Source organism: Triturus cristatus, chromosome 4_2 (assembly GCF_964204655.1).
Source record: "Triturus cristatus chromosome 4_2, aTriCri1.1, whole genome shotgun sequence".
Taxonomy (NCBI): Eukaryota; Metazoa; Chordata; class Amphibia; order Caudata; family Salamandridae; genus Triturus; species Triturus cristatus.
Window position 1 is genome coordinate 940,866,284 of NC_140586.1, and position 14,799 is coordinate 940,881,082.

At 47.2% G+C, this 14,799-nt stretch overlaps 2 protein-coding genes across 4 annotated transcripts in view; one reads left to right on the top strand and one right to left on the bottom strand.

Moving 5' to 3' along the window:
• The window catches only part of LOC146839002 (uncharacterized), a 52,044-nt gene that overhangs the window by 12,677 nt on the left and 24,568 nt on the right, over window positions 1-14,799 (bottom strand). The gene's annotated exons all lie outside the window — the stretch shown is intronic.
• On the top strand, window positions 12,413-13,525 carry LOC146839003 (uncharacterized). Its single transcript, XM_085599998.1, has one exon. The coding sequence runs from the start codon at window positions 12,413-12,415 to the stop codon at window positions 13,523-13,525; it is 1,113 nt and encodes a 370-aa protein (XP_085456124.1).

The following is a 14,799-nucleotide window of genomic DNA, read 5'->3' on the forward strand; positions in this document are numbered from 1 at the left end:
GTGCACCGTATACGAGCCACCCAAGTTACCCCTGGGCTACAGGAAGTGTGAGGGGAAAACCAGCAGCAGCTGAGGCATGTTACCGAGCAGTGAGTGCAGCGCGCAGCTGTAGCCATGTGGAGGATCATGTAATTTTTTTTATTATTAGGGCATTAATTTAGATTTAATCTCAATGGTGCGAAGCACCATTTTGTGATGTGACCAGAATGTGATGAGATGCAATGCTTTTTGATGACTGCGCGCCCATTAGCAGAACTGAGGTCAGTGGCAGGCACGTAATGCGGTATAGCACTTGCGTGCGCTCCCATAATCTATGCATGGGGTTTTTTGCATTTAAAAATTTCTAATAAATGTGCTGGTGTAGTAGCAGTATTATTTCCCTACAATATCGGCAGTCTTCAAGTATGTCATCAGCACGGACACAAAAAACAATGTTACGCGATGGAACCTGGTTTAGAGACATTAAAGCATCAGTGTGTACAGAACAGCTACAGATATCCGCTGATACTCCTTTGAAATCTTCCGGAAAGTATTTAGCCAAAGACATCTGTGGCTTCGCGCATATTAGTACATTAACTTCTGATGGATACATCTGCCTGTGGATTCCTCACCTTATGAATATCCCCTGCGCCAGCATTCCACGGAAACTTTTTTCCTAGCTCTGCACGCCGATGAGGACGTCACAATACCACAACTCCACATGCGACTCTGTGTGACGTCACCGGAGCCATAAGAGAGCCTCGTCGGCATGATGACGTCAGTTCCTTTTTTCCGCACGTAATGGTTTTTCTGGCTCTCTCCATATTGTTGAGATACATTGCAGTGAGATTCTTCTGTAAACTGTTGCTTTTAGGATGTCGTCTTCGAGGAAGTCTGGATTCAAGCCGTGTAGAGAGTGTGGGGGTCACATGTCCATGACTGACCCCCATTAAGACTGTTTATGGTGTTTGTCGTCTGATCACGACGTGGAGGATTGTTCCAGCTGCAGGAAGATGAATCCTAAGGCTCTTAAAGAACGAGAAGCAAAGCTCTTTATGGCTAAGGCGAAGAAGGAAGGAAGAGGTTGGAAAGGGGCTAAGTCGAAGTCATCGGCTTCGTACTCTTCGAAGTCGAGTAAACACAAAAAGAGAAGACGTGGATCTCGGCGCCGTTCATCGAAGAGTAAGGCTTCGAGGTCACCTTCGCCGGCTCCTCAACGTCATCGAATAGACTTTGTGTCTCCTTCGCTTTCTCCTTCTCCTCGTGCGACTCCGGAGAGATCCCCTTCTTCTAAGGGCACTCCGGCGCAGTCTTCGGCGCTGAGGGGTTCGCTGGATTTAGAAGAATTACGACTCCAGATTGCTTCGACTCCTGCTTCTCCTGTCCATGAGGTCGATCCTGTAGCTCCGGTGGATTCAGCTGGTCCAGTTCCGGAGGTTCCTCGTTTGGATCCTTATCCACAGTTTCCTACTCGGGTTCGGATCCGACACATTTTTTAAATGCAATGTACGGAGTATTTACTAGAGCAGCCTCCGGAGCACCTTCGGGTCCCGTGGGTCCGCTGCCCTTCAACTTGGTGTGCCTCAGCACTATGCCGAGCCACCCTTTGTGCCTTTCATGCCGACGGCGCAATAATGGCAGTTTCCGGCTCCGAGGGCGTGAACGCCATTCATTGAGTCCCCGGTGCCGTCTGGTGGACCTTCCGCTCTGCCTCATGCGGCGCCGATCCCGCCTTAGGAACCTCCTTCAACGCCGGCTCCAGAGATGCCGGCACCACATGCGGCGTCGCCAATGCCAATTCCTAGGCTTCGATCGAGGAGAGAGGCGCAGACTGCTTGAGGAGGAGCAGTATCAAAGGCAGGAAGTGGAAGAAGGTGAAATAGAGGAATCAGGGGATAATTTTGAAGGCATACAGGACGCAAGTGGGCTGGACACTTCTCCTGAGTGGGAGCTTTCATCCATAGGGGCTTCTACGCCTCAAGAGGTAGCCCCATACCATAATGTAATAAGAAAGGCGGCTGAGATTTTGGACTTACAGTTACCAACAGCGGAGTATAAGCCAAATTTGCTCACTGAGGTTCTTCATTCGCCTTCATCGATAGTTGAACCTTGTTACCTTTTAATGAAGCCTTGACTGATCCAATTCTGGAGGTATGGTGAAAACCACTCTCTTCTCCTGCGGTGTCTAAACCAGTGGCAAGAAGATATAGAACTGCTCCAGGGGAAACTCTTGTTCTGTCTTCTCATTCTTCTCCAGAAAGTTTGGTGGTGCAGGCACCCTGCTCTAAACAGTCTTCGGGTGCTTTTCCCCAGGCTCTTGTTGACAGGGACTCAAAAAACTGAAGCAGTCAGCTACGAAAGTCTTTTCATCTTCAAGCATGGCTCTGAAGTCTACCAATGCTACCCTTTTGTTGAGACGTTATATTCATGCCTTGATGGACTCGGCTAAGCAATTGGCACCCAAGTTGCCCTAAGAGGAGATGGGAAATTTTATGGAGGTTCTTACTGATGCTCAGGCTACTGCTAGATTGGTAATTCAATCTGGCCTGGATACGGCAGATTCTGTGGCCAGAGTTATGGGTTCTTCCATTGCTACCAGGAGGGAGGCCTGGCTTAAATCCTCTGTTTTTTCTCTGGATGTTCAAGCTTCTCTGTTTGATTTGCTCTTTGATGGGTCAAAGTTCTTCGGGGAGAAGGCTGATTCTGCACTTCAGAAGTTTAAAGATAGCAGGGCCTCGGCAAAATCCTTAGGATTTCAATCCTAGTCAAGAGGATTTACTTATAAAAAGTATAATGATTTTGGAAGGTCTTCCTTTCGCAACTTGTGTCAGCCACAACAACAGCAAAATCCACTCTATAAGTCCTATAGAGGAAGAACCAGAGAACGCCAACGTGGTTCTGCCCGTAATCTCTCCTCCTCCTCTTCTACCTCCCCTGCTCCCCCTGGTAACGCAGGAAAGCAGCCCTAGATCCCCCATCCTGGATCTTGTAGGCCCTGTAGGAGGTCGGTTGTCTCATTTTCTTCAGGGTTGGAAATCGGTCACATCAGGCCTTTGGGTTTTAAACCTTGTAGAGAATGGGTACACCCTTCCCTTTCGGGAATTTCCTCCACCCTTCCCTCCTTGCCAGGGTTCTTGTTCAGAGGACCATTTAATTCTCCTTCAGAAGGAAGTCCTTGTGCTTTTACAGAAAGCTGCGATAGAGGTGGTTCCAGAGCGGGAGAGGGGTCAGGGATGCTACACCGGGTACTTCCTGATCCCCAAGAAAGATGGCAGGTTACGTCCCATCCTGGACCTCAGGATCTTGAATTTTTACCCCAGACAGGAGAAATTCAAGACGCTCACCCTTGCGTAGGTTCTTTTGGCTCTGCAGCAAGAGCACTGGATGGTGTCGATCAATTTATAGGATGCGTATTTTCACATTCCCGTCCTGATGTCGCACAGGAAGTATCTCCGTTTTACGGAGGGGTTGCAGCACTATCAGTTTGTGGTCCTGCTGTTTGGTCTTACTACTGCACCTCGGGTCTTCACGAAGGTGATGACAGTGGTGGTGGCTCATCTCAGAAGGTCTGGATTCCAGTGTTCCTTTATCTGGACGACATGGTCCTCAAAGCGAGGTCGCCAGAGATTGTGCTTCATCATCTGCATGTAGCAACTCAACTGTTGTTCAACTTAGGCTTTTCAATAAATGTGCCCAAATCTCACCTGGTGCCCTCTCAGTGCAACCTGTTCATAGGGGCGGTACTGGATACTTCTGTGTTTCAAGCTTTTCCTCCTTCTCAAATAATTCTCGACATTCAGGAGATGATTCCTTTGTTTCACAATGGAGCGGTTGATCCAGTCCTGAAGGTCCTTTGCCTGCTCTGTCTGTTCGCTTCCTGCATACTGTTGGTCAGTCATGCACGCTGGCACATGAGGGCGCTCCAGTGGTGCCTAAGCAGGCAGTGGTATCAACACAACGGAGATATCAAGGAGTCAGTCAGGATCTCCAGAGAAGCGGCAGCGGAGCTGACTTGGTGGAGTGTGCAGGGCAACCTGACTCAAGGAAAGCCCTTTCAGTCTCCTCCTCCAGTGGCTACAGTGATCACGGATGCCTCCACTCTGGGGTGGGGTGCTCATCTGAAGGATCTGGAGGTCAAAGGTCTTTGGTCTCCAGAGGAAAGGTTGCCTCAGATTAACCACCTGGAATTGCGGGCCATACGTTTGGCACTAAAGGCTTTCCTTTCTTCCCTTTGTGGTCAGTCGGTTCAGGTCCTGACGGACAACACTACCGCGATGTGGTACATCAACAAGCAGGGAGGTGTAGGGTCGTACCGTCTCTGTCGAGAGGCTCTGCGACTCTGGTCCCTGGCACAGAACCATCAGATTTGTGTGTTTGCAAATCATCTGGCCAGTGTGCTAAATGTTCGTGCGGACAGTCTCAGTCGGCATTACTCAGCCGATCAGGAGCGGAGGCTTCATCCGGAGGTGGTTCATCACATCTTTCAGATGTGGGGGACTCCTCATTGGACCTGTTTGCCACTCACGAGAACGTGCAATGCCCGTTGTTCTGCAGTCTTCAGTATCCTGTAGTGAGTTCTCTCTGAATACGTACATACATTGTTAAGTTAGCATAACCACGTTAAAATGTTAGAAAGCCATCTTTTTGCTTTTGCACACGACACTGCGTTTACATGTTATTTCTTACACAAACTGCTGACTCGAGACTTGCTTCACACAAGAGCAATCTGTTGTTACCATCCCAAGCTCTGCGCAGCGACCTTGGTCTGTACATGGTGTGACAAACAGTCTGGATTATTACACAATGCATGTTTTCCACTCTAGGTTGATCGGCCCACTATTTAGCCATAACACACGCGCAGCTGCAAAAACCTGAAAGTTGGTGCTTTTAATATCACAGACATCATGTTAATTATTCAGACCGAAGACGAGCCTTCCTGCGAGAAGACTCCTGATGCTCCTGTGATGTGATTTCACTAAGCTGATCTTTGAGGTATGGGGTCCCCTATTCAAGCCTAAGAGACCTTCTATTAGCATAATAATAATATTAGCTTCTTAGTAAAGGGAAGGTGGTAGTATCCACTGTCATTATAATATGATCACCCCTTTTATATTCTATGGTATTGTAACTATGTTGCTGGTTTTGATATTAATCATTTGTCTGCTTGTATTAGCCAAAGTACTGCATCTTAGGACACGTGGTCTATAAAAATAAACCCCTTTTATTTACAACGTGTCTCTGTTGATTATTGTTGTGGACTGATGTGAGAATAATATACGAACAGGTATTTCCGATTCCCACCATTCCTGAGAGTACACTAAGTAGCTTGTTCTGGGTTGTCTATTCATTGGGATCTCTGAGCTAAATCTTGGATAACGAATGGGACACTTATGCTAGCCGGATACTGGGTTCTGGGTTCTGAGGTGAGTTTCTGGTACACCACAATTCACTGAGGTCCTGGGGTTCTAAGCATAGTTCTGTGTATAAGCAGAATCCCTGCAACATGGCGCACCTAACGTTTGGTCTATGAGTTGAAACGCCTTAGTAGTGCTTACATTTAGTCCACAGCACCCTCATTCTTGTTTCCGGATAACAAGTCTGACGGATTTTAAACCTACCTAGTTCTATTGATATAGGTTCCTTCAAGCTTGATCATTAAAAAGGTTATTGAACCCTTGTGCTACTGAATACTTGAAGTATAGCTTGTCCTTATGGCAGTAGACATTGCGGCGCATAGCCGCGCGGCACTGAAACGTCATTTGACGCAGTATGGAGTGCCGGACACGGGCATGGACGTCATCTTTGTGGTAGGAGCCGATGCGGCTCACCCGTTTGAGTTATTCTATTCTTGGGTGACGATTCCGGCAGTAAGTGGGGATGACGATACCTTTCATTCTTACACTGCTACTGCCGTGCCTGCTAACTATGCGCCGTATAGGACACAGGAGATACCAATATCTGCTTGGCAACATCAGATTTGGTTTAATGGCGCCCTCCCCCATGTGGTTATACCGCCGAGAATGGGCCCTTTATCAATTGCGGGGGCCACTTGGCCGGTACTAGCCGGATTTACGCCTCATCCCCGTTACCTCACGGTGACGGTGGCTGAATTGCGTGTACTACACACTGCCCTTATATCAGTATATAGGGCGTTGGTGCAGTATGTGTCGCGCACTGTACAGGCGGGGGCGCCTGTTAGTGCGGGACAACCTAGTGATCGTCACGCGGTGGTCATTAGTCCTGTTATGGTTAATTCTGTTATGGGCAAGCGCCCCCTCACAAGGGATGATTATCCTTTTTGGCTTGCTGAAAAATTTGACCAAATAGAGGCGGTTTATCCGCATACAACTCCTGTGGAAAAACACAGGATCCTCACCATTAGTTTGCCTAAAGACTTAGTTCCCCATATGGATGATTGTGTATCCTGGGGTAAGATTTTTGCTGCGACGTACGCGCAGTGCTTTGGCACTCCGTCTATGTTACAGCTGCCCTCCATAATTAAACAGGTTCAAGAGGACCATGGAGCGGAGTCTGCAATAGAATTGGGGATGCGGCTCCTCGGAGATTTTGGCCTGGTGGCTACCATGATAATGGGAAACCTTAAGGGTGATGCGTTGCACTTTCAGGTTCGTAATGAACTGAAGAAAGTTGCTGAAGAGGACAAGCCGCAGGAATTTGCAAAAATAATTTCAGAAGCATATCGTGATTTGGGTCGTAGCTCTTTAGGAGTTAAGCCTGTGATCAAAAATCCCGATTCTAGGCAGCAGGGTAAGGCAGAAACTTCTGGTAAGGATGGTCGGCCAAATTTTCCAAAACAACCTTGGCGGACTAAACAACAGGGAAAGCAGTAGCAGAAACAGGGCTCTCGGCCTGCCTCTCCCGTACAGTCAAGTAGTGAACGCACATATGATCTGCGAGATCGTGCTACTATTAAGTCTCCTGATAGATTTCAGGTTTCTGAACCGCGTTCTCCTCGTTCTTCACAGGAAACATCGGCTACACAGTCTGGTGGCGGAGGCGGTGGCAAAGGTCGGGGTGCTCCACAACAGCGTGACCAACCCCGACAGACTGAGGGTAAAGGCAAGCAGGACGAGTTTGCTCGACAAAGACCCCCGTTTCAGAAGAAGAAAGTGGCGGCTCTGACGGCAAAATATGCCTCAGATAGTGCGGACACAGCTTCAGAACCGGACATGGGCGCTGACGCTACTGGACAGCGCGGCGGAAATTACCATAGTCCGTCAAGCTCTGCGTCCATTTCTGGCGGCGACAGCAACTGATGTATTGGTTACTGTTGAAACTGCTGACACCAGAGTGGCTCCCCCTGATAGACTTTATGAAATAGTCTTATTAATTGAGGGTGACATACAACGTACTATAAAAGGGATTTTTTGGGATAATCTGACCACCACCTATGATATCCTCCTAGCGGAGGCAGATTGGCCCCCAGCCTTCATTTTGGAAGCTCCTAGAGGGGAGGAGAAAATCCTCCCGTCCTTTGCGCACACGGTGCCTAAGGACCAGGCTGAAATGTACGCTGGTGAGTGGGCGCTGGCGCTTGCGCCAGCGGTATATCGTACTCAGGTGGGTTGGGACCGGTTGTCCCCCTGCCATGAGATTCCATTACGGTCTATGCCCCAGCCTCAGCCCCAGTATCCCATGCGTCGTGAGGCTAGACCCCACGTCGCGGCGATCCTTGAACAATTGGAATATCAGGGTGTAATTGAAACTTGTGTGTCCCCTATGAATAACCCTTTATTCACTGTAACGAAGCCTGACGGCTCGTACCGTTTAGTTTTGGATTACCGGCACCTAAACTCCCATTGCCGGACCTGCGCGGTACAAAATACACATAGCTCGGCTCTAGTCGACAGTCTCGTGCGTAAGAGGTTTAAAACGACACTTGACATTTCCAATGGCTTCTTTAGCCATAACCTGTCCACACTGAGTAGCCAGTGGACAGCGTTTACTTCGGGCGGAAAACAAAAACAGTTTACGAGATTAGCCATGGGCTACAAAAATAGCCCTGGCGTCTTTTCCGCTCGCGTGGTTTCTCTCTTGGAGAGAATAGACCCCGAGGCATACTCCTATGTTGACGATATCTACCTCACGGATGATGAGCTGTTGCCGCATCTGTCTCGAGTCGACAATATTGTAGTGAGTTTTGCTGACTATGGCTACAAATTCAATTTTGCGAAGTCTCACATCGCGGAATATACAGTGTTGTTTTTGGGCTACGAGCTCAATAATGAAGGAAAGGGGTTAGCTCCCCACTTTCTGGAGAAGTGCGCATGCTTGAGTGCGCCAACGACACTAAAGAAATTACAATCTCTGCTGGGCTTTCTGAATTTCGGCCGTACGTACATTCCTGATTATGCCCAGCGTATCAAGCCGCTTTACGCCTTGGTACAACCCACATTTTCGAAGTCTAGCTGGGTGCTGGAACATTCTAAAATTTTGCAGTCTTTACAGGCTGATCTTCTTGCTTCACAATATTTGCTGACACGTGATAACCGCACTAACCTGGTAATAAGAATAGTGCCAGGCGCCGTGGGTTTCACGTATTTGACGTTTAATGAGGGCGATACAGTCCCCATTGCGTACAAATCCCACTTGTACACCTCTGCTGAATTACGTTTTCCCACGGTCGAAAAAGTTCTGACTGCTGTACAGATGGCGATCCTTAAAGAACGCGCACTGTCACATGGGAAACAGATTCTGGTTGTAACACCCTATCCTGCCTTAGAAGCAGTGACAAAGGCAAGTGTACCAAATTCTAAAGCTTTGCATCCTCGGTGGATACAATGGGCTACAACACTGACGTCGCCAGACGTCACCTACATCTTTGATGCCTCATTACAGACTCAAGAGTTCTTGCAGTATGAATTCGTTCATCCGGCACCTCTGTCTTTGCGCCCGCTCGAAGAATACCATTGTGTCATATACACTGACGGGTCTGCGCAGCCCGCGATTGGATCGAAGCACGCTTACTCAGCGGCTTGCGCAATTGTCGTGGGTACTTTCGTAAATGGTGAATTCCAATCTGATGCAGTGCATACGCAGTCATTGGGCGATTGTACCGCGCAGTTGGCGGAGCTTCGGGCTCTAGTGCTTGCACTGGAGTTTGCTGATCCCCGAGTCACTACTCTTATAGTGAGTGATTCCTTCTACTGTGTCCAGTCCTACAATGACAATTTACACTTCTGGTCTCAGAATGACTATCGAGACACGAAAGGTGGCACAATTAAGCATAAAACGCTTTGGGTTCGAGTGGCAGACTTTAAAGAACGTCTCCCTCTCGTGAATGTTATTCACACTCTTGGTCACCAGCGACTTGGTGTCCATGCTGTCGGCAACAGCTTGGCTGACGAGGCAGCAAAAACAGCAGTGGCTACATACTTAGTGGCAGCAGTTACCAGATCAAAAAGTAAGATTGATGATGACATCTTGGCAGCTATTGCTGCTACAGAAAAGGGAGGCGATTACCCGAAGGGTTTTCCTTCTCGTTACATTTACCGTTTAAGTCCTGATAATATCCCATTAGTGAGGATTAACGACGTTGGTGACAGGATTATTCCCAACGCGGACTGCAGACCAGCACTGATCTTGGCTGCCCATGAGGGGTTGGCGTCTGCCCACGCCGGAGTGTCAGCCACAATATCTCTGCTACAACAACGTTACTGGTGGTTTGGTTTATATAAACAAGCGCGCGCTTATGTTCTTGATTGTGACATTTGCCAACAGATTAAACCTTCTACTGTTGCGCGTCCATCACAAACACAGTTGTACATATCTAATAAACCATTTGGTTGTGTTTATTTGGATCACTGCGGTCCTTTTTCTTCTGATACTGCGTACAAATACATCTTGGTTGCAGTGGATTCGTGCACACGTTTTCTATGGGTATGGCCACAAAGGAGTGCTGACTCGCGGACTGTCATCAGGGATTTGCGTGTCTTTGTGGGAACTTTTGCGTGTGGTACCTTCCATTCTGATCAGGGCCCTGCGTTCGCCTCTAAGGCTTACAAGGAGGCTATGAGAAATTTGGGGGTCCTAGTCAAATTTTCGTCCCCCTACCGACCTGAGGGTAATAGTGTGGTGGAGCGAATGAACCGTGACTTAAAGCAATCATTGACAGCCCGTGTTTTAGGCACAGGCCGGAACTGGCTAGCCCATTTGTATAACGTCCAACGTGCACTTAATAATCTCCCTAGAAGGTCTCTGGGTGGGCGGACCCCGTACATGATGCTCTTCGGAATCAGAATGTTTGTACCGGACCTTGATGGTCTAGACATGGCGGCGTCGACCGCACCCTTTGACGTAGATGATCACTGTGCTGTTTTACAGACTCTACAAGACGCCAGAGACACTCTATCGAAGGAACACTTGCCCTCCACATCTGAAGCTGAAGTTCAGGTTCCGGTAGTCGGCTGGCTACCCCGAGTTGGAGACCTGGTCCGTGAGAAGGTGGACAACAAGAAGGAGTTTGGCCCCTCTTATCGTGCACCAGTTCCAGTGCTCGGAGTGCAGGGTACAAGAACAGTCATTTTACCTCCACTTCCTGGTCGCAAAGAAAACAGGTACATCTCTATTGACAATGTCAAACTTCAGCGAGTGGCCGATACTTCTTAGTATGACTCCTGCTGTTTCATGCCAGACGATGCAAAGAAATCCAATGTTGGCTCTTGCTTCTAACACCTTGCCTGATGTTGCCTTCGAGATGCAAACGGTTACTGATCCCTTGTTGATACCATCGGCTGGTGGTTTGCCCGAAGAGACTGTGTATGCTTATCCTACACGTGGTCCCTCGCCTGTTTTACAATCTACAGCACTTGGCCAGTCCCGTTTCTCCTTTGACACTAACTCATTGCCCTCAAGCCCCCCATCGAACATTGCTGTTTTTTTCAGCTGGTTTAAGAGACATTTTTTGATTGCCCCTTGGACATACATCTGGTTGATGCTTTTTACTATTTTTTTGTTTATGTCAATTGGATTTGTAATCGTCTTTTTCCGTCTTGTGGATGGCCACTATCTGAGTGAGAGATCGACAATTAGACTTATCAATGGAACTTTGGCCCCCCACTCCTCGTCCCACATCATGAAGAGGGACCAGACTTTTGTGAATATTACTGCCTGGCCCGTCTTGGATGGAATCGCATGGGATGCTGTTAAATTCCAAATTCATGGGCCTACAGAGGTCATTAATGTACCTAATGTATTTCGTGTTTCTATGGGTGATGTGGTTAGGCAGAACATACGTTCTGATGATTGGGATGTACATGCTATTGAATCACTGTTTTCTGATTTGAAATACTATGCCGCTTTTGATGCTGACGATTTATATGAAAATGCGGCTAATTATGCGGAACAGTATTGTTTTCAACATTATGGCAATCACTTCCTGCATAAAGCAAATACATTTAGAAATTTTGTAAATTTTACCCAATGGGAACACTGTCCTACTCCCGAATTCGGAAGTTCCCACACCCTAGTTAATAAGTATTCTTATTTCACCGATTTCAGTGTTTCCAACCCGGCAGCGTTTTATTTTAAGGTGCTGCCTGAGTCTGCCGCAAAGGTTAGACTGACACACACAAAGTTGCTTTATTCCAAGTCCTTTATGGACGAGTTGTCAATCAAAGGTTATGATGTATGGAAGGCTACTATTGATCTAAAGTCGGTTTGGGGTTCCAAGCCGTGGCAGGTACAGGGTACAGAGGCTTTACATCGTGCCTGTCTTATACCAAATCATATACTATTTTTAAATTCATCCATCTTCCAAACCACCTGTTTCGGATTGGCCACTTCTAAACAATTAAAGTCACCTTCTGTGCCGGATCTGGGTGCTTACCCCAATTGGGATAACCACACAGATCTGTCCCTTACTGCTTTGCAATCATTAGTTTCAAATGCATCTTTTAATATTTCGAAATTTGATACTGAGGGTTGGTTGGTATGGCAAAGCAGTTCTGACATTTGTCAACGTCGTTTTCTAGGACTGAAACCGGGGTATACTCAGGAACGCGCGGACCCTCGGTTTGAGTCGTCACATACTGTAACTACATACTCTGTGGGAAAGCTATGTCAATCCTGGCTGCGACACTCCACCTTAGCTTCTGTCAAAGTTCATTTATCAAAGTTACATGACAAAATAGATTTGAATGATTTTGTTAAGGGTCCTATAGGTGGCAGAACCAAAAGGTGGGCGTATGCTATTTACAACGAAGTGTGGAAGTTGTCGCAGATTGAGGCGGCTTCCAGATTGAGAGCTATTGACCAAGCAAACATGGAGAAGGTTTTAGCCGTCATAGATAATAGCATTAGCACTCTCTCTTCTAGAATTTATACATTAGATAATATTGTTTCTTCTGTTGTTGATATTGTGCATGATGATATGTCTGTGTTATATCATGGTCAAAACCAGTTGCGTTCTGTTATGCAGTTTGCATGGACGTTGCAGACGTTAAAGGCAGGGAGGGTGCCTTGGGACTATCTGAACGCTACATCGTTATTCCTTCCCTTTAACCTTACTGACAAGCAGCGATTTATGTCCATGAAGGATGCTACATATTCGTTGTTGCATATTGAAAAGTTAGAACCGTTGCCTTTCTCTGTAGCGGAGATCAATTCGGCAACGTGGTTAGCACACGGAATGATAGCTCTGCCTTTTGCACTTTTTAAGTTTACGTCTTGTATGAAACATTATGCTTTGGGTAGATATGAACCGCTGGGCACCGCTTTCATACATGAGGTTTGGTCCCTCCCCTTTACGTATAGATGTACTAGGGACGGAACTGAGGTTTATTTGAAAGGCGAGGAATGTAGCACGACTCCAGACCATTCCTTGGTATGTAGGCACATTCAATTACACGGCGCATGCAATGTACAAGCCCCGAATTTGCCCTGCGTCCTACGCGGTATTCCAGTACCTGTGATTACGCCCTCTTTCACGCTGCTTGCAAATGGTAGTTATTTGATTTTGAATAATGAAGCTTGCTGCGGGATGTTAGTGGGAATCCCGTACATAGTCACTGTCTCGCAGAAAGTTGTCTGCTGCAATAATGTTCTTTTTCCACCCCCGCATGGGCGGCTGGATGTTTCCATCTGGCCTTCGATTCCAACCTTGAAAGCAGAGTTCAACAAGTTGAGCAGAATAAGAGCTCTATTGTCCCAAAAAGAGGTGCCATTGACTTCCTCTCGTGAAACATTTGTCCTTCACGTTGCTAATACGCGCACTGAGGTACAGGCGCTTCTGAATACTGACCTCCCCCTGCATTTCGGCTCTTTGATCCAAACTATTTTCAATGCCTCGTCCACGACGGGCCTGGCTCATTTTTTTAAACTTGTGGGATCGGGTCTCGTGACCTCTTTCCAAACTATTTTTGGTGTGATTCCGGCATTTTTTCATTCACTTTTCTCCAGCATCTTTGGAGGTGTTCCGCTGCTTCTGGCGCTGGTGGCAGGTGTGCTGCTTTTACTTTTCATACTGCGGAATGGCTGCTCCTTCTGTGCCACACGGGCACCTGTCCCGCCTGCATCTTCTTCGTGATAGGATGCTTGACTTTTATGGAACTCTGCCATTGGCGACTTTAAGCCTGGCATATGGATTATCCTTCAGGTATTCTTACTTCACCTGCGTGCAACCTGTATTTCACTGCCTGGATTGTCCCTTTGAATGGCCTTTGGATTTGTGCTTGACCAACCTGGTGTCTCCGGTGCCGGATTTCGATCGACTAATGAGGCCCTTAGTGTCTCACGAGTTGGCCTGTTCTGGTGTCCGGATTATGGCCTGTGGTGCAGCACATGGGATCCTGGGTAATTGGGACATCTCTACAGCTGCCTACAACTTCTTGGCTATGAGCTATTTGGAGGAACATTCCGGGTGCCCTCTGATCGTGCTGGAGGCTCCGATGATTGAAGAACACGTGTGTTCCTTTTCGTTGATGGATTGGATGGCTGAGACTTTCAGTGGCCCTGCAAATGATTTTTTGTTGGAAGCAGTTGCCACATATGCTGCCTATACATTCATGGATTGACTGCACTGTCGTCCTTTGCGCCTGTGCTCCTGGACAGCAGCCTGCCGCAGCATTTACTTTTTTCTTTCTCTGTTTTTTTGTCCCTGATGGTTGTTTTGAGTTTTTTTACTTACATTTTTTTACGGACACCACTGTTTCCCCTTTTTTTTATTTTTTTATTTTTTTCGTTTCAGACTTTAGCGCGTTCTGACCCTTTGGATTGGTTACGCCTTGTTCTGCTCTGTCGAACCTGAACTCTGCGTTCTCTCTTTTCTTGCCTACTAAATAGTGCTTCGATCAAGGGGGCGTGTAGTGAGTTCTCTCTGAATACGTACATACATTGTTAAGTTAGCATAACCACGTTAAAATGTTAGAAAGCCATCTTTTTGCTTTTGCACACGACACTGCGTTTACATGTTATTTCTTACACAAACTGCTGACTCGAGACTTGCTTCACACAAGAGCAATCTGTTGTTACCATCCCAAGCTCTGCGCAGCGACCTTGGTCTGTACATGGTGTGACAAACAGTCTGGATTATTACACAATGCATGTTTTCCACTCTAGGTTGATCGGCCCACTATTTAGCCATAACACACGCGCAGCTGCAAAAACCTGAAAGTTGGTGCTTTTAATATCACAGACATCATGTTAATTATTCAGACCGAAGACGAGCCTTCCTGCGAGAAGACTCCTGATGCTCCTGTGATGTGATTTCACTAAGCTGATCTTTGAGGTATGGGGTCCCCTATTCAAGCCTAAGAGACCTTCTATTAGCATAATAATAATATTAGCTTCTTAGTAAAGGGA

What these genes read in the sequence shown, in the direction of transcription:
- LOC146839003 (XM_085599998.1), top strand. Translation starts at nt 12,413, where the DNA reads ATGCAGTTTGCATGGACGTTGCAGACGTTAAAGGCAGGGAGGGTGCCT.